Here is a 23,784-nt window from a genome sequence, read left to right as displayed (position 1 = left end):
AGAGCATTAGAGAAATTAGGATGCTAAAGGTTAACAAAATGATTACTTTTCAGCAGAAAAAGTTTTAAGCAAGACTCAACCCTATCAATACTAAATATATATCCGGTTTATGTACCCTGGTGTGGTCCCAGGTCCTTCAAAGAGTGAAAAATGATATATCTACATTTCTTTAATCCTGTTCACATGGGATACTCTATCTTTCAATGATATCCAAGTTCCTGCTTATTATTAGGAAGTGCTTCCTCAACAAAATACTCTGCAGTGCATCACTTTTAAAGAAAATATTTTATTACATCATGAAAAAGGCAACACCAATCAACTAGGTTCATACTTGCTTAAAAAAATTGAAAATTTCTTTAGTAGATAGTATGTCAGCATCCTGTTCCACATGGAATGAGAAGAAGACTATAGCTTTACTAAGTATTGCACAGTCTGAAAGAAATACCAACAAAAATAAAGGGAGAAGGTGGGAATAAGAAAAAAAAAATCACATGATCTTGGGAAACATCTCACATTATGAATAATCTACCAAGAAACATTAAAAAAAAGAAAACCCTTGTTTCTACAGTAGCTTTTAAGTTTACAGTTCTTGGAATGACTATATTCCATTGAAGACAAATCAGTAACAGGAAGCTTCATTTCAGCAATCCTTTGTGCAAATATTAATAAAAAAACATATATAAAATAATGCAGTCATTAGTCTTTTGTCATCACCCAGACAACCATAACAAACATTTTCTGAGAATTCTGCTGCTTGAAAAAAGGGTTAGGCCATCAGTTTTGCCTGAAGCTCCATCTCAGCTGCCCTTTTGAGGGCAACATCCACTAGGAGCTGAAATCCACTAAAATCTTGGTTGAGGTCTGGTGGGGTTGGGGGGGGGAGTGTTGAAAAGCCCACTCTGGGTATTTGCACTTGGTCCAGATTTACCCGTGTCCTCTGAGTACAGGAGAGAGGTGTCTGTGAAACCGTTGGCTGGTATCTGCTGCATGTCTGTGTTCTGTCCGACATTGACTGACGGGCACAGATGGAAAGGGGCATCTTTCAATGCAGTCACCGTGGTATGGCAAATCACTGAGGGCCGGGCCAATATGGATCCTGGGGATGGGGGCTTAGGAGACAGTGGTCTTCCTAAGGTCTGGTTTGGTCCAGTTGTACAGGCATGAAATGAGCTCTCATCTAAAGCTGGAATGAAGTTTTTGATGCCCATGGCTGACTCCACAGAGTTAGCTTCAGAAATCTTGGCCCCTCGGCGGGAAATAGTGTAGTGATTTGGATCCTTGCCATCTTTTCTCAGCATGTCAGGGAGGAGCCTGCGGCGTGCATTGATGAACCAGTTGCAGACCTGGGAAATATAACATCTTTTAATGTTTTTTACTTTTCTTTTGGAAGGTATGAAATGGTCCATTTAGATTTAAAAACTGTTTTAAGGGAGCAGACTCTAGCTAAGAGTCATTCTTCCAAAGTAAAAACAAAAAACAAAAAAGCCAAAACTTTCACCATTCTTCAAAAAGAAGAAACAAAAGTTGCCGGGTGTCTGAAAATGTTTTTTTTATAGAAAGAAGTTTACCTTTTAACTCTCCTGTATATTAACCTATTACCTATTGTTCCTGCATTTAGGTTAATAAACAACAGGAAAGTCTTTCCTCTATGAAAAGAGCCACTCCTCCCACAGTTACTGATTTTTCCCTGTTCAAATGACTATGTCAACAGACACAACATGAATTACCTCACTGAAATCTGTCCCTGTTTAAATATCAAACCAGTTTCCTGGGCAATAGAGGAAGGTCTAACCTCCTTTTCATATTTGCTGTATAAAGTAGTGTTCTCTCTTATGATATATCATTAAAGAAATTGTTACCTGATAAGATGATAAGTCTAAATAATCAGATTACCTTTCAACACTATAAATATTCTCTAATTTTAAAGAGGGGGGGACAGGAAAGAGAAAAGAACTATATATAAATAAATCATCACACAGGAACTCTTCAAAATGTCTTAAAACTATTCCAATAAACTTAACTCTTTGTGAGGTTTTGTTTTTGTTTCTTTTTTTTTTTTTTTTACCTGTAGTGTGGATAGGTGTGTTTGCTGAGATAGTAAAGCTTTTTCTTGCTCTGAAGGATAAGCATTAAACCGATGTTCATAGAGCCAGTCCCGGAGAATTTGTACAGATTCTTTGGGTAGATTACCCCGTCTTCTCCTTTTGCCTGAGCCTGCTGAAGAGGAAAGGTCCAGGGGAATATCCATGTTGTCATCATCCTCAGTCTCACTGCCTGATACTGGAACAACACCTATGAAAATACAAAACCCAAAAGTCATTAGTCCAAGTTAACTTAAGGTTCAACAAGATCAACTGTAGCAAGGGTTGTTTTTTTTTCCTTTTCCTTCAGCCACCAGAAGGCCTGTGCTACCTAAAATGATGTAAATCAAGTGAACTAAGGATAGTCCTCCCACTGACTAACAGACCATTAATACCAGGACCTTCGTCCCATGAAGATTTTACTTCACACATTCCTTTTAACTGGTGCCCAGAAAAACCTTTCATCTGCTGTGGCAGTTCAGACAAATTGCATCTAAAGTAAATATCATGCCACATGTTGCACAGGAAGGGCACTATAACGGTATTTGGCTAACAACTTTTTTTTTTTTAAGGACACAAATAAGGAAGGTGTGTGAGGCAAGTTGAAGGGGTGGAGTGTAAATCTAAGAGGTGTCCTGAAATACATTTTAAAATGCTAGCATATTACTCTCTCATTCCTTTGATTGCATCAGTTTTAAATGATAGTGAGTCATCCCTAAATACTCTATTGGTACTTGTGAGTTCAGATTTAAAGAACTAGAAATGCTTTATATACCCTAAGAAGGCATAGCCTTTCAATTTTATTCTAAGAGACATTTTATTGTTCCCTGAGCTTATATTCACATAAAGTTAATCATTATACCAAATTAATATCGTTGTCTTCTAAAGATGATTAGCTAGGAGAACTGGTTTCAATACACCTTTTTAGTTCCTGAAAATATTTTAAAAAGCACTTCCTCCTCCCCACTCCACCTCTGGCAGTCACATATAATTAATTTGGCAAAGCAGATCCCTCGTAATTGGGACCTAGTACATTCTATACATTAAATGAACATCATAAAATATTTTAATTTGGCCACCATGTTCAGTCTGAAGTTGTTCTAGGACAATGTAAACTAAACAATATAATTCCCAAAGAAAAATCTACTTTGGTTTTAAATACTTTAATCCCAACAGCAATTTTAGGAATTCACACACCACTGTAAAATCCAAACCACAGATAGGACTGGCTTCAATTAACACAATTCATTAAGTGGCACTTCAATTTAGGAACATACGTTTTTTACCCCCTCTACAATCATTTTCTTTAAACAACTCCATCCCTACAATTTGAATGTTTCTCCTGATCACTGCAGTTGTTAATTTTATCCCAGTCTGAAAGAGGAAAACTACCCTTTTCAAAAACACAGGACCTAATGAAAATCTTTTACAATTCGATAACAAGGACATAGTTCTTCTCAAAGTTAGTCAACTTGTTTCCCCCCCCAACAGATGAATATAATTAAACATTTTAGCATAATAAAACAAGAAAGCTACTCACTATTTTAAAAAGATTTGTTTATAAGATTCCACTTAATGCCTTTCTCAGTTAATTGACCACTGCTTTACTTTGACACACATATTTAGATTTGGACTGCAGGGGGCAGGAGGTGTTGAGAAAAGAAAAGGAAAAATGGTATCCAGGGAAGAGCCAGAGACCTCAGGAGACCGTCAAAGTAATGAAGGCTCTAACAAAGAAAAAGAACTGTGATTATGCAAATACATACGTTTGAGGAGAGACTCAAAGTTTAGCCAAAAGTTATAAACTCCATAACTATGTTATATCCTTGTGGACTTATTAAGAGAATTTAAATAAGTTGTCTTTCAGAAATGAATCCAAGTTATAGACTTTTATTAAATAGTTAAGAATGGAAACTTTTAGGAAGTATACTTCCATTTAAAAAAAAAGTGGATAAGAGTAATAAAGCAAACTCCTTGTTTAGGCTAGACATAAATTTCATATTGAGGAGGAAAACCATACTTGGTATTCAGCCCTGGCAATTAGTCAATTTGAGAAAGATAAGTCAGCAACTAAAAAATGTGAATAAAGCAGTTGCTTTAAATACTCACAAATCTGAAAAGGCAGTCTTTGGGGCTTATCACTATTATTGCCTTTTCCCTAAGAAACCAGCCATGAAGTGTGAAAATCTGCTTTTAGAGCAGTTGGTTCCTAACTGTAACTTGGTCATAACAAAGGGCAAGGGGAAAAAAAGCTCACCCTTTGATCTTACTCAGTTTGACAAGAAGCTTGATCCCTTCCCAATAGGTTAGTGACACTGACACAAAAGCAAGTTTCAGTTAAGCAACCCCAAACTGCCCTGAAAGACTTTCCTCCATCCTGAGTTCATTTAAATAAATGAATGACAGGCCTCTGAACTTAACAAATATTTCCAATATGTGCACAAAAGCTTCAGTAACAGGAAGTTGGGACTGGAGTTCCCTGACTACACCAGCTGATATGTGCAGGGCAGCATAACCACGTTTGCTGCTGTCAAGACTGTTTTCGTTGAAACCATGTCTATTGATTATGGCTCAGATCCGTTTTATTTTTCTTTGTTAGTCATTTCCTTTTGTAACAGATTAGGAAAAGTTTCCCAGAGATGACTTGTTTCCCATATATGAATTCATAGGTCATGATACTTAGTACAAAGGAACAGACTGCTTTTACTCTACCTACTTCCTTATTCTCAAAGGGTCAGAAGGACTTGTTACTTAGTATTTGACAAGGAGGCCCAAAGAGGCGAGATTAGCTCTTAGAATACTTAGATTCTCAAGATCAGTAGGATGACAACAAATGGAAAAAAAAAGGAAAAAAAAGAAAAAAAGAGACTTGTCAGTTGAACTAAAACTAAAGGAGTGGAAGGCAAAGAATCTAGACACGATAGTGATAAACCTAAAGGGAAAAAAGGTTAACCATTAATTTAATTAAGCAAAAGTTTGGATAGGAAAAGTTTCCTGTTAAGATGGTCTCCCTGGAGATACAATGGGAATCTTAACACCTGAGTCATCCAAACTGAACTGGGCTTGGCTGGCCCAAACAAAAAAGAATCTCTCAAGCAAGAACATAACACTGTCAAAAGGTAAGGATTAAAAGAACTACTGGAATTTTTCTAATCCGACCATCTACCTGTTTGCTTTAACCATTTTAAAAAGGGATTCTTTTGTAACAGTGTAAAATTTTTCAGAAGTACAATCCTCTAATTTGCAAATCAACGTATAATACTCCACTTCTCTGTGATTTGGTCCAAGTTACTTTTATTAAAGTGAGCTTTAAAAATATTTGACAGATAACTTTTATATTAAAACGACCACAAACCCATCCCACAGACCATGTCATTGGCAACAGTTGGCCTGAGAGATCCTTAAATCTTCCTGTAACACAGAATATGAAAACTGTTTCATCCCTCAAAGGTAGTTTTTACAAAGGGAAAGACGGAGGAGGGAGGAGAGAAGAGGAGGAAGAGAAGGGAGGGGCAGAAGAGAGGGAGGGAAGCAAGCAATCTAGCTTTTGTTCCTGGGTTCCACAGCCTGAACTTTAATCATCCCCCAAAGCAGTAAAATTTACCACAGCTCAAAGAGAATCCAAAAGAATTTTGGATTACAAGAAACCAGAAAAGATACGAAGAACTGAAACAGTGAAGTGTCCCTCAAATGCAATCTGCCAACCAAACCTTAACCAAAATAAAAAGAAAAGAAAAAAGAAAAAAACCTTTGTCCTAACATCAACCATCAATAGTCTCATTTCCCCCACATGAACTCTAAACCAGTGACCTTCTTCCTATAATCTCAAAGTTTCCCCCTCCAACATGTCACCTTTCATTGTTTGCATTATTTCAGTGCTGAATAACCAGAACTTCAGCTCACAAGACCGATTACCAAACACTCACACTAATCATATCAGCATTTTCACACACTCAATTCTTTATTATAAGTGGAGAGGGGGAAGGGGGAGGGACCAGGAAGAATGCGGGAACCAGGGGGGAAGAATGCGGGGGCAGGGGGAAGGCGCTGGGAGGGCGTTAGAAGTTTCCAACGAAGTTGGGTATTTCGACAGTCCCTACCCCGAGGCACAGCCCGAACAATGGGACGGGCAGAAGGCGGAAATCTACTCATTGAGAGGAAGGGAACACGAATGGATCTTTTAAAGGAACACACACAATAAAATAATAAAAAGGGGGGGCAACAACCCCTAACTTAAGTCAATTCCGCCGAAGTGGGCTAAGTAACTGCCAAACAGGGACGAGCCCACCCGACGGGGAGACCTCCTCTCACTTCAGGGACGTCTCGGACGCCATTCCCAGAGCGTGCGTTGGGAAACCGTCGCGTTATCACCAATCAATGAATTCAATGAACCACCTTATGAATGCCGCAGCCTGGGGAGGGGAGGGGGGGTGAGGGGAGACCCAAGCCGCTTTTAGCCTAATCGTGGACGTTACATTCCCCTCCGGGCTTCCAGGATAAAGTTGGGCGGGGGGGAGGGGGGAGTACGGGCGACCTTCACCAAAGGTTTCAAAGTCTCTGAGTAAACTAACAGAACCCTCGGGTAGGGGACTCGGGAGGAAGAACCCAACGCCTCGTGGCGTTCCATTCCAACAACATTCTATCTCGTAACGTATACTACGCGCACCCCCCTCCCCCGCGGGGAGGCTGCCCCAAGCCCTCTCCGGGCATTACCAGTCTGAAAGAATGTGGAGTTCAAAAAAAAAAAAAAAAAAAGCCATCCCTCGAGGAAGTTGGTGAGCATGCGCAGTAGGAGGCTTCCCACCTCGCTTTGGAACATTTGCTTCAGGACTCGATTAACTTATGTTTTGAACCCCTCACATAAATCACAACGGAAAATTCAGCTCCAGCTTCAGCAAGCCGAGAGCCAAGCTTTTTTGCGTTCCTCCAGGACTTGAGGGGGAACCACTACCCCCCCCACTCCCTCACCAACGAATTTTAAAGTTGGGTGTTTTCTAAAGACAGGTTGATGCCAAGTTTCAATTTTTAAAAACTTCCATGGCGCTTTTATGGAAACAATCACAGACCCTAACTGGGGCACTTACAAGGAGACCTGCCTGTCAAAATGGAAGAGCAGTCTAAAACATTCTTTTAAAAAAGGGAGGGGGGCAGTTTTCGTGACATTTTAAATTCTTCCCTTCTCCAATTTAACCCTTTTAAAAATTCGCCCCTCCCCAAATTGGGAAGCTTTTAAAAAATCCAACCTTTCATGCCAGGAATAGTTTTTTTTTCTTTTTTGGGGGGGGTTACATACAGTATGTTGTATACTAAAGCTAGTATAATCACAAAAAAGAAATATCACATTTCCATGAGGGGAGGAAGTTAGTATATAGTATACAGAAGTTAGTTTAATGACAAAAAGAAATATTACATTTCAATGGGTGGGAGTTAGTATGCAGTATACAGTATACAGAAGGTAGTGTAATTAAAAAAAAAGAAATATCACATTTCAGTGAGGGGGGTGGGGGCAGAATAGTCCCACCCCAAGCTCTGAGTGAGAGCCCTTCAAGCCTAAGTTTCAAACAAAGACTCAGTGGATCCTGCCATCCAGGGTGCTCCCACTCCAAACAGAGACGACTTTGTTTGGCTGGAGCCTCTCGTTTTGAAAGTTAAGAAATAAAAGTCTCATCACGGGTTAAGAAACGGGGTGAAGTTTGCCTCGGAAAGGCAGAGGGTAGGGGTCGCGAGTGGAGGGGGGAAGGAAAGCTCGGGCTCGCGTTTTCAAAAAAGCATGGGGGTGGTGGGGCAGACAATGAAACTTTGAGGAGCACAAACAAGGCAGTTGAGCGTGCTTCTTGACAACGTGCCAGCAGCATGGAGAAACCAGTCTCTAAACAACAGCCCCTCGTGTTGTGTCTAGAAGTGAAACATCAACCAACTGCCATTGTAGACCGGACCTCAACAAAGAAGAAAAAAAAAAAAAGGACCCAGGACTCCTGGGATGGGGTAGGAGTGGTGGTGGTGGGGGCACTTTTAGGGGGAAAAAAATAAAGTAACCCAAAAGTCCTGGCAGCTTATTACTAGTTCACACAGCCCTAACTGCCCAAGCACGTCCCCTCCGGCCCCCCCCCCAAAAAGTGAGCCACACACAGTTGAATGGGGATACGGACAAACATCCACACAATCACACATACACAAGCACACGGGGAGCCGAACGCACGCTACACTTACCTTTCTTAGTTTTCATTCTTGATTTCTACTTCCACCAGGCGGAAATAATTCTCTTTCTGAATGCCCAGGGAGAAGGAGAGCCAGGGGTGGGATTTCTTTCTGTCTTTCTTTTTTCCTTTTTTTCCTCCTGCCTCGTTCAGAACTGTCTCCCCCGTAACTTGCGGACGGTGGTGGGGGGATTGCTCCGGCCGTTAGGACTACGCAAGGCGCTACAATCCCAGGCGCCTCGGAGTTGGAGGGGATTCAACTGACACTTTGAGCTTCCCTGCTCCCTGGAAGTAGGGTTGGGGGCTCGTCCCCTTCCCAATCCGACCTCCCTTCCCCACTTTCGTTCTTTGTTCTTTCCCTCCGGCTTCGGTGCTCCACAGCGCCTTAAGCCCCAGCCTGTCAGAGTGAGAAAGGGAAGGGGAGAAGGTACAGGAGGTCCTTCCTCCACCCCCAACTTCTCCCCCTCAATAGCTCGCACCCCCCCCTTTACTCTCCACCCCCCCCAACACACACCCGCACCTTCTAGCAATGAGTAAGTGAGAGTAAGCGAGAGCAGCAGCCCCGACCGCCCCAGCACTCGCTGCCTCTTTCCTCCTCCCTAGCTGCTGTCACTCTGACAGATAGATACAAGAGAAAAGAGGGGGAGGGGAAGGGGGGAGGGCACAGGAGTAAAAGGGGAGGAGAGGAAAGAAAAGAAACCAAACCCTTCCCCGCTTGTTCAGTCCCAGGGACCCGCATCACTGGCACCGTGGCGATGGTGACCAAGCATCCAGTCAGGAGAGGAGCCCTCCCCCACTTTTTTTGCCTTTCTTCCTTTGGCAGACTCCCCTTTGATCATTAAACTGGAAGAGGGTGTTTTTTTTTTAAGGGTGCCCCCTCCTCTTTCCTCTTCCCTCCCCTAGAAGGAAAATACTTTTTTTTTTTTTTTGACAGCTACCTTTAACTTAGCTCTCCCAGTGGCAGCGGACTGAGCTCTACGTAAGGCTGACTGTGAATGGAGTGGGGGTGGGAGGAGAGAAGGGAAAGTATTCTGCAGGGTGAGAGGACGCACTGCTTGCTTACTGAATCAGCTTCTACCCTTTACCCCAGTCCTGGGCTCTCGCCGCTTCTCCTTTTTTTCCTCCATCAGTGCTCTTCCAACAAAACTACACTACTTAGGGGAAGTAGATAAGAGGAGACCCACACAGCAAACGGCGATCGCCTCCCGTCAGTCCTCCGCGGTTGCTAGCCCTGGACAAGGATTGCAAGGCAGTTTCGAAATCCCGAGCACGCTGGAGACAGACACTCTGTCATGCCCACATGCTCTTTAAACGTCTCTGCGTGTGTATGTTTGTGCGCGCGCGCGCGCTTTGCATGTCCTGATTCAACTCGGCCGCAGTAGCTGCTGCAGCAGCAGAAGCGCTGACTCTTCCTCCCCACAACCAACCTTCGCCAGCGCCCCCCCCCCCCCGGGGCAGCTGCTGCCTTTATGGGAAACGGGCGAAAACATCGTGGCTGCTCATCTGGTTCGGTAAACAGTTCCTACTTTTAGGACTTACAACCCTGCATGGGTACCCCCTCCTTCTCTCCCGGTATTTCAAACAGAAACTAGCCATTAAGTAAACACATGTTCCTGTGAGTTTATTTTGGTTGAGAGTTATGAGGACTCCAACAGGAGGTCCTTGATGAAATTACCCTTTTAAATACCAGATGCTGTTTTTGCTGATTTCAAGAAATGCATGCCCACCCACTCTATTCTCCCCTCCCCCATTTCCTCGGGATTTGGTTTTCCCTAATATATATTATATGCATATGTTCTTTTTTTTTTCTGAAGCAAACCTGTCACATGTCATAGTAATACTTTCCCCATTGCTTAAACAAACACGCAAATAAATCGCCCAGTAGAGACGTAAGCTGTCCAGATCCGCCTCCGGTTTAAAGTACTGGGGTGTTTTTGTTTGGGGTTAGGCCCACTAGGATGCTGGCTGCACACGCTCCGTGGAAATAAGGTTAAGTCCGTGGAGGTCTCATGCAAGCCCCCGCCCCCCAAAAAAGTCTTAAGACCTCTGTTTTAGATTTGATGTATAAATTAAAGACAGTACCCACCCTTGGGCAAAGGGAAAGACCACGAGGATGCGTCAAGGACAGAGTTTAAAAATCAAGGGTGGCATTTCAATTACAGGACTTTAAATGAACAAGCAAAGCTTCACTCTTAAGTCAGGAACCTTTTTCCCCTCTTTCCTGTGGGCTCCAGGCTGCTGAGCACATAAGGGAACACTCACAACCAAAGCAGCACAAGGGAAAAACAACATGGTCTTAAAAAAAAAAAAACGAACACACAACGTGGAACCTACATTGTAACTCTTTATGTAGTAGAGTTCCTTCCATTGCCCTGGCTAGAGATAAAACAGCTGTTGTATCTTGAATGAGGGACAGATGTGGGGCGGGAAGGTGGGGGTGGGGGAAGACTGTAGAATAATGCAAGTTAACCAGTCGTTGGCGCATTCTGCTTTCCTCTGTTAGTGGTTTTCTTTTTTATTTAATTTAAAGGGTTGTTTGTTGCTGGGATTGGTGGCTCATATCCGGCTAGGAGTGCTAAGCGCATGGGGAAGGGTTGAGGAGGAGGGGTGGAGGAAAGAAAGAGAAAGGAGGAGGAGGCCGGCAGTGAGCAGTGACGTGAGGCCCAGCCCAACCAGACATACTGACTCAACAGTCTGAATGGCAGGGAGGCCTTGGCTTGTACAGTTGTTACTGAGGAGATGTTTTGTTTTGTAACTTCGAAAGCTGCTTCGGCTGCCCTGGGCAGCTTTCGAAGTTACCAAACAAAATAGCACTTCGGGCTCCTTTAACCCTCTCCAGACCCTCCCTGCCTGCGACAAAAAAAGAACCCAACAAACATTGCTTTAGTCTCTAGCCACGGGGTGGTTCTCCTTATTTTCACCCAACTATCTTGTTTCATATTCTTTAAGATTTTTTAATCGCTGGTTCTCCAGTAGCTGCTGGGAAAGTAGAACTGAGTTTCTAGATCTGCCCAAGCTTGAAAGCAAAGACAAAAACCGAAAGGCCACACATACATAGAGGGAGGGGGCTCAGAAACTCCACCAAACTAAGATGGAAAAAAAAAAAGTCAGGCTTTAGTACTTAACCTTTGCCGGGGGTGGGTGGGTGGTGGGCGCTTTTCAACCCACTCTTAACCATTGTACTGCGGTGAGCCTGCTAACACACACACCTTTTCTCTAGCTAATCAAGTCTAGTTGATAATTAAATCAGGCCAAATGCTGGGGAAGAGAAAAGCTTATAAATCTGGTAGGCCTTGCTGCCCTGGCCCAAGCCAATCTATGTCTGTCCCCTCCCCAAATCTTACAGCCTAAAAAGATTTGTGCCCAAAATATGGGAGCCTAACCCTGGAACAGAATTGATTTGTTAGTGTACATTTAGGAGTTCCCTAGGGCAAATGAAACTAGACCCTTGGGAGAGAAAACTTAAAGCACCAAATAGGTGGAATTTAAAAATTTATTGGGTACGTTTGAGGGATGTTGGGGGAGGAAGGAATAAATGTGTAGAAAAGTGTAGTAATTTACCTAATGGGAGATTACTTCTGAATATTGTGTGGCTTCTTAATGACCACCAAACAATGCTACTTTTCCCAGTAAGTAGTTTTAGAGATGTTATTTAAAAATTGGACTGATGTGGAGAGTGTTGGAGGAAGTGGTTGATAAATGCTTAATTCTGTGTTCTTACCATTATTTCTTTTCCCCTAGGCACATATATTTCTACTTATCTACTGATGCTGCCTCAAGGCCAAGAAAAGAAACAGTTGTTTAAAGCTGAGTTACTACAGTGCTTTCTGTGCAGTCTTTAATAACTGAAAACTCACAGAGGTAAATTAGTAAAGGCAGATAAGTAGAAATAGGTATAGATAGGCCACTATGGGAGTTTTTCTGTAAGAGGTTTGAAAGAACTGGAAAAACACTTACTGATAAATTATTAAAATAGTTTTCTTTTTTGGAATTCCAAGTTAGAGAAGTATTCCAACACAGTGCATAAAATGGTGAATTGAACTAGATGACCCCAAAAGTCTCTTCCAGCTCTAGTCCCCTTCTATGATTTTGGGACCTGGAGTGAAGCCCAGCATCCTCGGGAATTCCTACAGAACCTCCCTCTAAGGGGAGTGGATCAAAAGCACTCTAGGAAATCCATACATTCTTAGGGCTGTTTAGGATGGTGAGGACCAGCAGGCACAGGGTGGGTAAAAGAGAGTGGAGATGAGTTTACGTAGCAAAACTTTTTCTCAGCATTACCGGAATCATCTTTCCACCTCTTGTACTAAATAGCATTTGTTCCCTCATCACCATTACTTTTTAAAAACCCCAGGTCCCTTATCTGCCCCTCCCTCTATTAGCAGATCTTTCTAAATCTTCTCTCCCCCAGTGATATTTAGAAAATGATAACGTATTGAGTAATATTATTACATCTCAACTGCTTAAAAGTCCTTTCCAGCTTTTTCTAAGGGTGGAGAGAAGACAGATGAGAGCTGCTGAGAGGATATGTGGAGCACGGAGAGATACAGCATATTTATTCCCTCAGAAGAGATGCAGAATATTTGTAACCACTGCCTCCTCAGTTCTTTGAAATCAGAGTCACCCCTTCTCACAGTCTTTCAATAGGTTCTGTTCCGGCCTGTCTGCCTTTAGTTTAGTGTCCTGTGAGACTGCTTGTTGAATTGAATTGAATTAAATTGACATCAAAGTTGTTATTCTGATAGCCGTCCTGAATAAAGGGAGCTAAAAGTGAAATGTGGGTGTTAGGAATAGAGTAAGACTGTACTGGGCAAGGTTGCAGTGTCCATTTGTAATAACGTATAACCCAGAGGCCTAATTTGAATTCCGAGGGCCCTAATTAATGGAAAAGGGATACAATGATGTTTGGAGCAGTGGGCTGGGTTGAAATCAAGAGTTGGGTTTTAGTCAGATTTACTTCGAATGGCTGTGTGGGCTTAGGCAAATCACTCAACCTCAGTTTCCTCACCTCCAATGTTATGGAGTTGGGTTTTGGGAAAGCAAATTGGAATTGTGTAAGTATTGCTAAATTGTTCAGACCCCTTGACCCAGAGGTTATAATAATAGCTAGCATATTAACTAAGTCTTTTAAAGTGCATTACATATGTTATCTCGTTTGAAACTTGAAACAATTTTGTGAGGTAGATGCAATTATTATTCTTATTTTAGAGACTAGTAAATTAGCCTAGGGTCACAAAACTAATAAGCATCTGAGGTAGAATTCAAACTCGGGTCTTCCTGACTCTATTCACTGCGCCCTCTAGTGACCCATGTTAGATTCTGTCTGTTTATATTGTATCTCTATTCGAGTAACTTATCAGCATGAAGACTCATAATTGCAAAAATATTCATATCATTATTTGTAATTAAAAAACCTCAAAGCATATGCCCAGTGATTAAGGAGTGACTGAACATATGATTGTGTGTGAGTGTGATGGAATATCACTGCAATATTGAGCAATGACAAATATGAAGCATGGGAACCTTTATGAAATGAAACAGTGAAGAAAACCAAAGAAAGTAATATACGCAGTGATTAAGAGAGCAGTATATACAAATACATACAGTTTTCATGGACAGGCAACAACACTGTAGTCAAATACAACAGTCAGTAGTAGTATTATACTGTCAAAGTTAAAGATACAGCCTTACTTTCTGTTAACAATTGATAAACTTAACTCTTTCAGGGACTGCATCTTCTGAGGACTGACTTCTTTTATTTATTTTTATTTTTTTAAATTAATTTATTTTCCCCCAGTTACATGTAAAAACAGTTTTTAACATTCGTTTACAAAACTTACAAAACTTTTTTTTACAAAAATTTGAGTTCCAAATTTTCTCCTTTGCTCCCTCCCCATCCCACCCTACCCCTATTGAGAAGACAAGCAATTCAATATAGGTTATACATATGTAGTTATGCTAAAGATATCTGTAATAGTCATGTTGTGAAAGAAAACATAGATAAAAAAAACTCAAGAAAAGTAAAGCAAGTGAAAAAAAATATGCTTCAATCTGTATTCAGACACCATCAGTTATTTCTCTGGGGACAGAGAGCATTTTTCATCATAAGTCCTTCAGAGTTGGAGGACTGACTTCTTTCCCTTAAAAGAGAACTAATTTGAGTGTTTTTGGGGAATTGTTTGTCAAAACAATATTTATAAATGTTTCGAAATTTAAAATAAAATGAGTGGGAATTGTCTTCTTTATCAAAACAGTATTTATAAATGTTTGAAAATTTAAAATAAAACGAGAGGGTTGGACCAGATGATCTCTAAGGAATAAAGATTTCTGTAACTCTAAAATTCTATAAATTTAAGCATAGTTTACTCCTGTGAAGTTATAAATAGTATTAAAGGGCAATTGTCCTTTATACTTCTGGCTACCAGAAAAAGCGTACTTGTTCCCTGAACATTTGATCACTATTACCTGCCCCATCCTTTTAGCTCTTTTTAAAATCTTCCCAAAGGAAATCCAGGTTATCTATAGCCATATGAAAAAATGCTTCAAATTAGTCATAAGTAGAGTACTTCAAATTAAAGCAACTCTTAAGTTTCTATTTCATACCTATCAGATTGGAAAAGGTGATTAAAAAATGGAAAATGACATGTTGGAGAGGCTGTGAGAAAAAAGGCACATTATTGCACTGGTGGTAGAGCTGTGAATTGATTGGTACAGCCGTTCTGGAAAGCAATTTGGAACCATGCCCCAAAAGTTACTAACTTGTGCATATGTCAAGACTAATATTAGGCCTGTAATCCAAAGAGATGAAAGAAAGATGAGAAGGTCTCCTACATGCAAAAATATTTATGGTAGTTCCTTTTGTAGTGGGAAAGAACTGGTAATTAAAGGGACTCCCATCTATTAGGAAGAAGCTGAACAAATTTTTGTGAATATAATAGAACACTATTATGCTGTAAGAGATGATGAAATGGTTACAGAGAAACCTGGGGAGACCTGAAGGCCCTAATGTAGAATGAAATAAGCATAACCAGGTGAAGAATTTGTATCGTAACAATATTGCAAAAACAGACGAGTTGTGAAAGACTTAAGAGCTCTGATCAGCAAAATGATCAGCTGTGACTCCAAGGGTCTGATGATGAAGAATGCTGTCTGCCTTCCAAAAACAAGGTGATGGATTTACATCCAGAATGAGGTACATTTTTGGACATGTCCCATATGTGAATTTGTTTTGTTTAGCCACACATATTTCTCATAGGGGCTTTTTGTTTGTTTTTTCATTTGGGAAAGAAAAAACTAGATGATAATTTAAAAAATTAATGTTAGTCAAATAATTAAAATCTTCCTAGCCCAATTATCATATCTCTTCCCTGCTTAGGAACAGCCTTCAGGAAGTTTATATTGAATTATGACCATTCTCTCTCTGTGAACTGATTTCCTCTCATATGTAATAACCTGTCAAGGATTTTACTCTGTTTACATGCTTTAGACAATCAGATTCTTGATTTCTATTCCAGTACTCAGTACCTTTGTCCTCTATTAATTCCATTAGTTATTGTCTCACTTTCTCTATTTGTATCTCCTGCCTTAGCTCTGTTTGTATCTCCTGCCTTAGCAGACAATATGCACTTATATGTGTGTTTTTCACCATCATCAATTAGCAAGGGTTCTTGATTCTTGAGGGCTATTCTGGAAGCAGAGCTGTACCCAGGATTTTTTGTACCCCAATCTAGCATCACAAATTCCAGGGTAGGCATGATGGGGGAGAGGTTCAAACTGAGAGGCCACATCAGGGAGGATGCTACTTCCCCCAATTCAGTTGACTGTATTAGTTAATTTGACCCTATTTTAAGTAATGGTTCTGGATAAGCAGGTGCTCAGGGCAGTTATTTGCTTACACTTGACATCTGAGAAGTTTGGTTATCATGAGGCAGGAAGGAGTGGAATGATAATACAATCAGTCCACAAGTTTTTATTAAGCCTACTGTGCACTGGACACCAGGGATTTAGAAAAAAGAAAAAAGAAAGAAACAGTCATTGCCCTTAAGAGTGTCTGTGCTGTCGGGCTGTAATGCTTTAAACGTATTTTAAGAGAGGGGCCTGAAAGAGGGCTTTAAAGCCTCTTCCCCTTCAAAAAATTTTTTTGCCAAGGTGTTAAAATTGAAAGGGATTTTAGGGATTATTTAGGTTAGGGGTTCTTAACTTGATATAGGTGAACTTATCTTTTAAAATACTTTGCTAACTTTCAATATAATTGGTTTCATTTGTAATCCTGTAAATTTTATTTTATACATTTACATTGAGGTTTCACCATGACATGGTTAAAAATCCCTCATCTAGGCTAATTTTTTTGTTTTTACAGGTAGGTGGCCACACAGTGGGTAGAATGTTGGGCTTGGAGCCGGGAAGACCTGAATTTGAATCCTGCCTCAGACGCTAGCTGCTCAACCCTGAGCAGGTCAGGGTTATCTCTCAGTCCCATTTGTCTTCAGCTGGCAGATGTAATAATACCTTACGTAATAATACTTTATGTTATGAGAATCAAATGAGCTAACAACTTATAAAACAATTTACAGGCCTCAAATACTAGTTATTTTAATAATTATTACAGAGACTATTAGTTCTGGGGAAAGTACAGTAGCAAATCAGTAAACACTTATTAAGCACTTTCTCTGTGCCAGGCACAGTGCTAAGTCCTGGGACACAAAGAAAGTCAACCAAAACCAAATAAAGAGGAGGCAACATGCAAACAACTGTGTACAAATAAGGTCTATACTGGAGACAATCAACAGAGGACGTCACCAGCGGAAAGCGGGATCGGGAAAGGCTTCTTGAAGAAGGTGGGATCTGAGGTGGAGAAGAGCTGATCTCTCTTGAATTGTAGGGCCATATCATCCATCATAAAATTTTGATCATGAAGGACCTTAGAAAGTATTTAAAGCGATCTCTTCAATTTACCCATGAGGAGGATGAAGCCCATGGAGATGAAATGCTTCACCCAAGGTAATATTGGCAATGAGTGGAGATTCAAATTCATGTCCTAACTTCAAATCTAATTCACCATCATTTACTGCTTAACCTTTTGCCATTTGGCTTCCACCCCCATTGCTCTACTAATACTGTACTCTGGAAAGTCACTTCCAAATTGCAGAGTTCAATGACTCTTCCTTGGTCCTTGTTCTCCTTTATTTCTTTGAAACATTTAACCCTGTTGCCCACTACCACATTTGGAAACTCTTCCCGTGGATTATACTACACTGTTCTAGTTCTTTTTTTTTTTTTAATCTCTCTGAATTTCTCTTGGCCCTCATCTCTTTCAAGGCACTTCTCCTTTAATTTTATTTTTCTAATTCCCATCATCCTTCAAGGCCCTGCTAAAATGCAATACTCTTCAAGCTACCTTTTCTTGCCTCCAGGTGGAAATAATCTCTTCTTCTCAAAAGTGTCTCACCCTACTTCCGCAACAGCATCTGGAGAATAAGATGCGGTCAAGTTGCTCCCCCAGCAGGAGCCCACTACCCTCACCATCCTGTTCCCAGCTACAAATAGTATAATTCCCTCCCTTTCCTCTCTTCCCCCCCCACTTCCCTTTTTCCTTGGAAGAGGAGACAAACTGTCAAAGACCCTATAAATTTCCTGCCTTAGGGCAAATTTCTCTCCTTTGAGAAAATCCCCAGACTAATGGTTTCCCTGCCCTAGTTCCAGCTCTGGCCAGAAAAACCTAGGGATCCTACCTAACTAAAAAAGACTTTGATCGTAAGTCTGTAAAGTGCTTTCCAAGGACCAGCTATAATGAAATTTGGGCAGGCCTATTGCTCTAAGTTAGATACTGGTGATAATTGTTTTGGGGCCATGGCATCTCATGAAAACTATCCATTAAGTCCAGAGGAGTTATATTTTGTATATTTTAGATAAAATCACAGAAATTTTGAAGTATTAAAGTCACATTTTTTAAATTCAATTTATACTATATTAATTTCTACTTATTGAGAGGAAGGCATAGCACAAGTGAATAGAGTGCTTGCCTTGAAGTTAAAATGACCTAGATTTACTTACTATCTGTGTCTGATACATACTGGCTGTGTGACTTTGCAGCTAGTCACTTAACCTCTTAGTGCCCCCATGAAACTTGATATAACTAGAAGTTATAGAGCAAATGCTGATTAAGATGAGTGGAAGGAATTTCTTCATCAAAACCTCCCTGTAAAGATGATGTCAAAATCCAGTTCAAAAAAAAATTCTATTTATTAACAAAGATTACTACCAATTCTCTCTACTCTAAGCTCTCCCCAGAGCTCCAGTTCCATTCCTATCTGTCTGCTAGATAATTCCCTGCTGAAACTCAAACAACATTCCCCAAACTGAATTTGTCTTCTCCCTAAAACCTAACCTCCTCTTAACTTCTCCATTCCAGCTTTCCAGTTCCCCGGGCTGATAGCTTTGGGGTCATCTTGACTCTTCTCTTTTCCGCTTTCCCTCCCTCTAGCCAGTCGCTAAGTCCTGTGAATTCTACCTCTGTATCTCCCATTCAGCCTCAGTTTTCATCTCTCACTCTTCAGGTCCTGATCTCTTTTATTCCCCTTAAAGTACTGGGAGAAGTTGCCTCATTGGTGTGTCTGTCTTTGTTTTCTTCCCTCTCTAAATCTGTCCTTTGATAAAGTAACCTAATAAAGCACCAAACTGATCATCTCACTCCTCTATTAAAAATCCTGCTTTCCCCATAGCCTGCAAAACAAAGCCGAAACTTCTGATCCTGACAATCGAGGCAATCAACTGTCCGACTTCAACCTTTGTTTCCAATTTTATCTCACGCACTTCCCTTCCTGTATGATGTGTTAAGCCAAACTGGACTTATAGTCTGTTTACTCTCCCTAGGCTGTCTTCTCCTATCTCCGTGCCTTTGCTCTTACCATCACTCGTGCCTAGGATGAACCCTTCTTCCTAATCCAGCTTCATCTATAAAGTCCTTCCTTTTCTTCAGAGCCCATTTCAAGTGCCACCTCCTCCTTGAAGCCTTTTCTGTCATTCCCTCCCCAACCCCCTACTCCTATTTCCATAGTGAAAGTTATCTCCCCTAAGCTTTGCCTGGCCCTCTCCTTTACACTTATCTCACAGTGTTCCTTGGATCATAGTTATTTGTGTATGTACCTTTAACCCTTTTAGAATGTAAGATGCTAAATAAAATAAAAGGATTTCGTTGGCACCTCAAAAAAAAAGTAAGATGCTTGAGAAGAGAATCTATCACATTGTTATTATCTCTTTAACTTCTTTGCACCTTCAATTTCATAAACTATAATATAGAATGATAGTTTTTTTAAGCAAGTGGTATGACATGGAGATGTATGATTTCATATAGAATCCCTTGTGTGTCCCTTTTGGATGTTAAGTTCAAAATTATATATATATATATATTTAAATTAATTTATTTTTAGTTTTCAACATTCACTTCCACAAGATCTTGAGTTCCAAATTTTCTCCCCATCTCTCCCCTCCCCCCACCCCAAGATGGCATGCGTTGTGAATACCCCTTCCCCTGATCTGCTGTCCCTTCTGTCACCCCTGCCTTCTCTTATCCCCTCCTCCTTCTATTTTCCAGCAGAGCAGGATAGATTTCTATACCCCATTGCCTGTGTATTTTATTTCCCAGTTGCATGTAAAAACTATTTTTAACATTTGGTTTTAAAACTTTGGATTCCAAAGTCTCTCCCTTCCTCCCTCCCCACCCACCCTCATTGAGAAGGCAAGCAACTTGATATAAGTTATACCTGTGCAGTCATGCAAAACACTTCCATAATAGCCATGTTGTGAAAAACTAACTATATTTCTCTTCATCCTATCCCACCCCCCATTTATTCTATTCTCTCCTTTGACCCTGTCCCTCCTCAAGTGTTTGCTTCTGATTACCCCCTCCCCCAATTTGCCCTCCCTTCTATTATCCCCCCTTCTCTTATCTCCTTGCCTCCTATTTTCCTGTAGGGAGATAGATTTCCATACCCAATTAAGTGTGTATGGTATTCCCTCCCTAAGCCGAATTCGATGAGAGTAAGATTCATTTATTCCCTCTGACCTCCCCCCTCTTCTCCTCTACTGTAAAAGCCTTTTCTTGTCTGTTTTATGTGAAATAATTTACCCCATTCTACCTCTCCCTTTCTCCTTCTCCCAGTATAATCCTCTCTCACCTCTTAATTTTCTTTTTTAGATATCATCCCTTCATATTCAACTCACCCTGTGCCCTCTGTCTATATATATTCCCTTCTACTACCCTAATACTGAGAAAGGTCTCATGAGTTACAAATATCTTTCCATGTAGTAAAGTAAACAGTTCAACTTTAATAAGTCCCTTATGATTTCTCTTTCCTGTTTACCTTTTTATGCTTTTCTTGATTATTGTATTTGAAAGTCAAATTTTATATTCAGCTCTGGTCTTTTCATTAAGAATACTTGAAATTCCTCTATTTCAGTGAATGTCGATTTTTCCCCCTAAAGGATTATACTCAGTTTTGCAGGGTAAGTGATTCTTAGTTGTAATCCTAGTTCCTTTGACCTTCAGAATATTATATTCCAAGCCCTCTGGTCCCTTAATGTAGAAGCTGCTAAATCTTGTGTTATCCTGATTGTGTTTCCACAATACTTGAATTGATTCTTTCTGACAGCTTGCAATATTTTCTCCTTGACCTGGGAACTCTGGAATTTGGCTACAATATTCCTAGGAGTTTTCCTTTGGGGATCTCTTTCAGGAGGTGATTGGTGGATTCTTTCAATTTCTATTTTGCCCTCTGGTTCTAAAATATCAGGGCAATTTTCCTTAATAATTTCTGGAAAGATGATGTCTAAGCTCTTTTTTTGATCATGGCGTTCAGGTAGGCCAATAATTTTTAAATTATCTTTCCTGCATCTATTTTCCAGGTCAATTGTTTTTCCAATGAGATATTTCATATTGTTTTCTATTTTTTTCATTCTTTTGGTTTTGTTTTATAATGTCTTGATTTCTCATAAAGTCATTAGCTTCCATTTGCTCCCTTCTAATTTTTAAGGACTTATTTTCTTCAGTGACCTTTTGGACCTCCTTTTCCATTTGGCCAATTCTGCTTTTTAAGGCATTCTTCTCCTGATTGTCTTTTTGGACCTCTTTTGTCATTTGGGTTAGTCTATTTTTTAAGGTGGTATTCTCTTCATTATTTTTTTGTGTCTCCTTTAGCAAGCTGTTGACTTGTTTTTCATGATTTTCTTGCATCACTGTCATTCCTCTTCCCAGTTTTTCTTCTACTTCTCTTACTTGCTTCTCAAGATCTTTTTTGAGCTATTCCATCACCTGAGACCAATTCATATTTTTCTTGGAGGCTTTGGATGTAAGAGCTTTGACTTTGTTTTCTTCTTCTGGTTGTATGTTTTGATCTTCTTTGTCACCAAAATAAAATTCTGTTGTCTGAGGTTTTTTGTTTTTTTCCCCACTGTTTGCTCATATTCTCTTGACTTTTACTTGACTTTTAAACTCTTTGTTAAGGTAGGGCTCTGCTCTCAGTGTGGAGGGTGTACTGTCCCAAGCTTCTTGCAGCTATTTTTAGAGATACTTCTAGGGACCTGTAAATTTTCAGTTCTTTCAAGGTGGTATGATCAAAGGCAAGGTTGTTTACTTCTTTCCTGGCCCGTGCTCTAGTCTGTAAGTGACCACAAGCACTCTTTTCTGCCTTGGCATTGTGAGGAGGATTTTTTCTCCACTGCCATCACAAGCTCCACCTTGCCAGTGCTTCTCCTTGCCCCAGGACCACCATCCCAGACTTTGATCCAGATCCAAGCATAAGCAAAGCAAGAGAATCCTGCCTCAGCACCAGCAAAGAGATCCCTGCAATCCCCCTCTGATCAGCTGCTAGATCTTACCTCTGTCTGTGGGCCCAGAGCTCCAGAAGCAGCTGCTGCCCCAGAGCTGTGCTATGACTGGGGCTAGGACCAAGCTCCTCTCTCACCACTGTCTTACAGACCTTTCCTATGGACCTGCTAAGTTGTCTTTGCTGTTTGTGGGTTGAGAAGTCTGGAAACTGCCACAGCTCCCCTTGATTCAGTCCGCTGAGGCCTGGTCTTTGTTTGCTCGGTCCACACTGAACTGCACTCCCCTCCCAGTCTGGTGCAACAGACCTTTCCCATCAACCATCCAGGTTGTCTTGGGCTGCACATTTGTTTCATTCTGTCTTTTTGTGGGTTCTGCTGCTCTAGAATTTGTTTAGAGCCATTTTTGACAGGTATTTGGAGGGGTTTGGGGGAGAGCTTAAGCTAGTCACTGCTTTCCCTCTGCAATCTTGGCTCTGCCCAAAAATGTATTTTTTGGGGGAAAAAAAAAAGAGCCCTGTTGTTGTCTACACACATAAAACTAATCAGGACGCCCAGAACAAACCATCAAAAGTATCAGGAGTCTTCTGTAGCTGAAGAAGAGCTGCTCAGCCAACAAGCTCTTACCCAGTTCGAAGTGTGCCGACATGTATCCATTTTTAATCAGTAGTTTTCTATTACCTACGTCTGATGCTTTCTGTTTAAAAAGTCTGTATTCCCGTAGTCAAAGGAAGGCTCGCTGTGCTGCTTCTCTCTGTGCAGGAGGTAAAGCTTGTTCCTGACACAGCCCCGTGTGATTTCTGAATGGTTCCCGGTGTTCGATGGAGTCGTTTCCTTATCATCTAGGTACCAGAAGGGAGACTGATGACAGGACCCCAGGAGGTAGAACACTGGTGAGCATGCTTTTGTACTGTAATTCCAGTTGATTCTTCCAGTCCTGTGGAAACCTCTTACCTGTTAAATTTATCAAGAACAGTTTAATAGGTTCCCCTTTTAGGGTCCCTGTTAGGTATAGGAAGAAGCTTTTCCAGGTTACTGGGTCTGGATTCCCAAAGGGGACCCCCAAAATTGATTGTATAATCATTATGGGCCCCAATCCTCTAGATTTTTAATGAAATAAAATTTTTATATTTAGCATATCCCCAGTACAGTTTCCCCCTTGAAATCCTGAAATTTTTAAACACCTCCCTAAATATTTGCAAATACATCACTCTGGACAGATGAAGATGTGGGTTTTGTGGGAGGCTGAATCAGAGAAATGAAAGCAACAAAGCATGATCATTAGCTTTCAAGATAATGAAGAGAAATTAAGAACAGAGATCTGAAAGCTGCCAGTTCCCAGTCTACCTCATCAGGGCCTCACATATCCGTAACTCCCTAAAACCTCCCCCAGTAGCCTCTCTTACACCCAATGGGAACCTTTTGGATGTGGACCCCAGCTGCTCTGCCTGTTCTTTGTGGGTCCAGTGTCTGTACATTGCAGAACTAGGCCAGGCCAAGCTGGAATCTGACTTTTTCACTACAATTTGTAGTCCAAAGAGACCAATTGATATGACCCTGACTGCAGAGGAGCACAAAACTTGGAGGTAATCAAATGCGACTATGATTCCTAGGGCACCCCATTGAAATTAACAATAAGAAAACAAGCTACCTCACAAGTAGTCAAGGTCATTCAGTGCTCCAGC

The 23,784-nt window shown here is 40.9% G+C and overlaps 1 protein-coding gene and 1 long non-coding RNA gene across 2 annotated transcripts; one reads left to right on the top strand and one right to left on the bottom strand.

Moving 5' to 3' along the window:
* Positions 1 to 286: 286 nt before the first annotated feature.
* LOC114031682 (homeobox protein TGIF1-like) lies at positions 287 to 8,728 on the bottom strand. Its single transcript, XM_027846836.1, has 3 exons — positions 8,292 to 8,728; positions 2,066 to 2,292; positions 287 to 1,343 (listed from the first exon to the last, which is right to left on the bottom strand). Exons 1-3 carry the CDS (start codon positions 8,305 to 8,307, stop codon positions 843 to 845), a joined length of 744 nt encoding a protein of 247 aa, XP_027702637.1. The 5' UTR covers positions 8,308 to 8,728; the 3' UTR covers positions 287 to 842.
* A 931-nt stretch (positions 8,729 to 9,659) lies between these two features.
* Positions 9,660 to 16,895, top strand: LOC114031684. The gene is made up of 3 exons (XR_003567767.1): positions 9,660 to 9,789; positions 12,020 to 12,139; positions 16,638 to 16,895. It is a non-coding gene; the product is annotated as an uncharacterized LOC114031684 (long non-coding RNA).
* The last annotated feature ends 6,889 nt before the right edge of the window (positions 16,896 to 23,784 follow it).

This window comes from Vombatus ursinus, unplaced genomic scaffold (assembly GCF_900497805.2).
Source record: "Vombatus ursinus unplaced genomic scaffold, bare-nosed wombat genome assembly UNPS02015255.1, whole genome shotgun sequence".
Classification (NCBI taxonomy): domain Eukaryota; kingdom Metazoa; phylum Chordata; class Mammalia; order Diprotodontia; family Vombatidae; genus Vombatus; species Vombatus ursinus.
Note: the sequence above shows the minus strand (reverse complement) of the source record. Positions and strands in the feature narration are given on the sequence as shown.

What these genes read in the sequence shown, in the direction of transcription:
- LOC114031682 (XM_027846836.1), bottom strand. An exon ending in CACACCTATCCACACTACAG is followed by an intron (nt 1,344 to 2,065) that starts GTAAAAAAAAAA and finishes TATATTTCCCAG; the next exon opens with GTCTGCAACTGGTTCATCAA.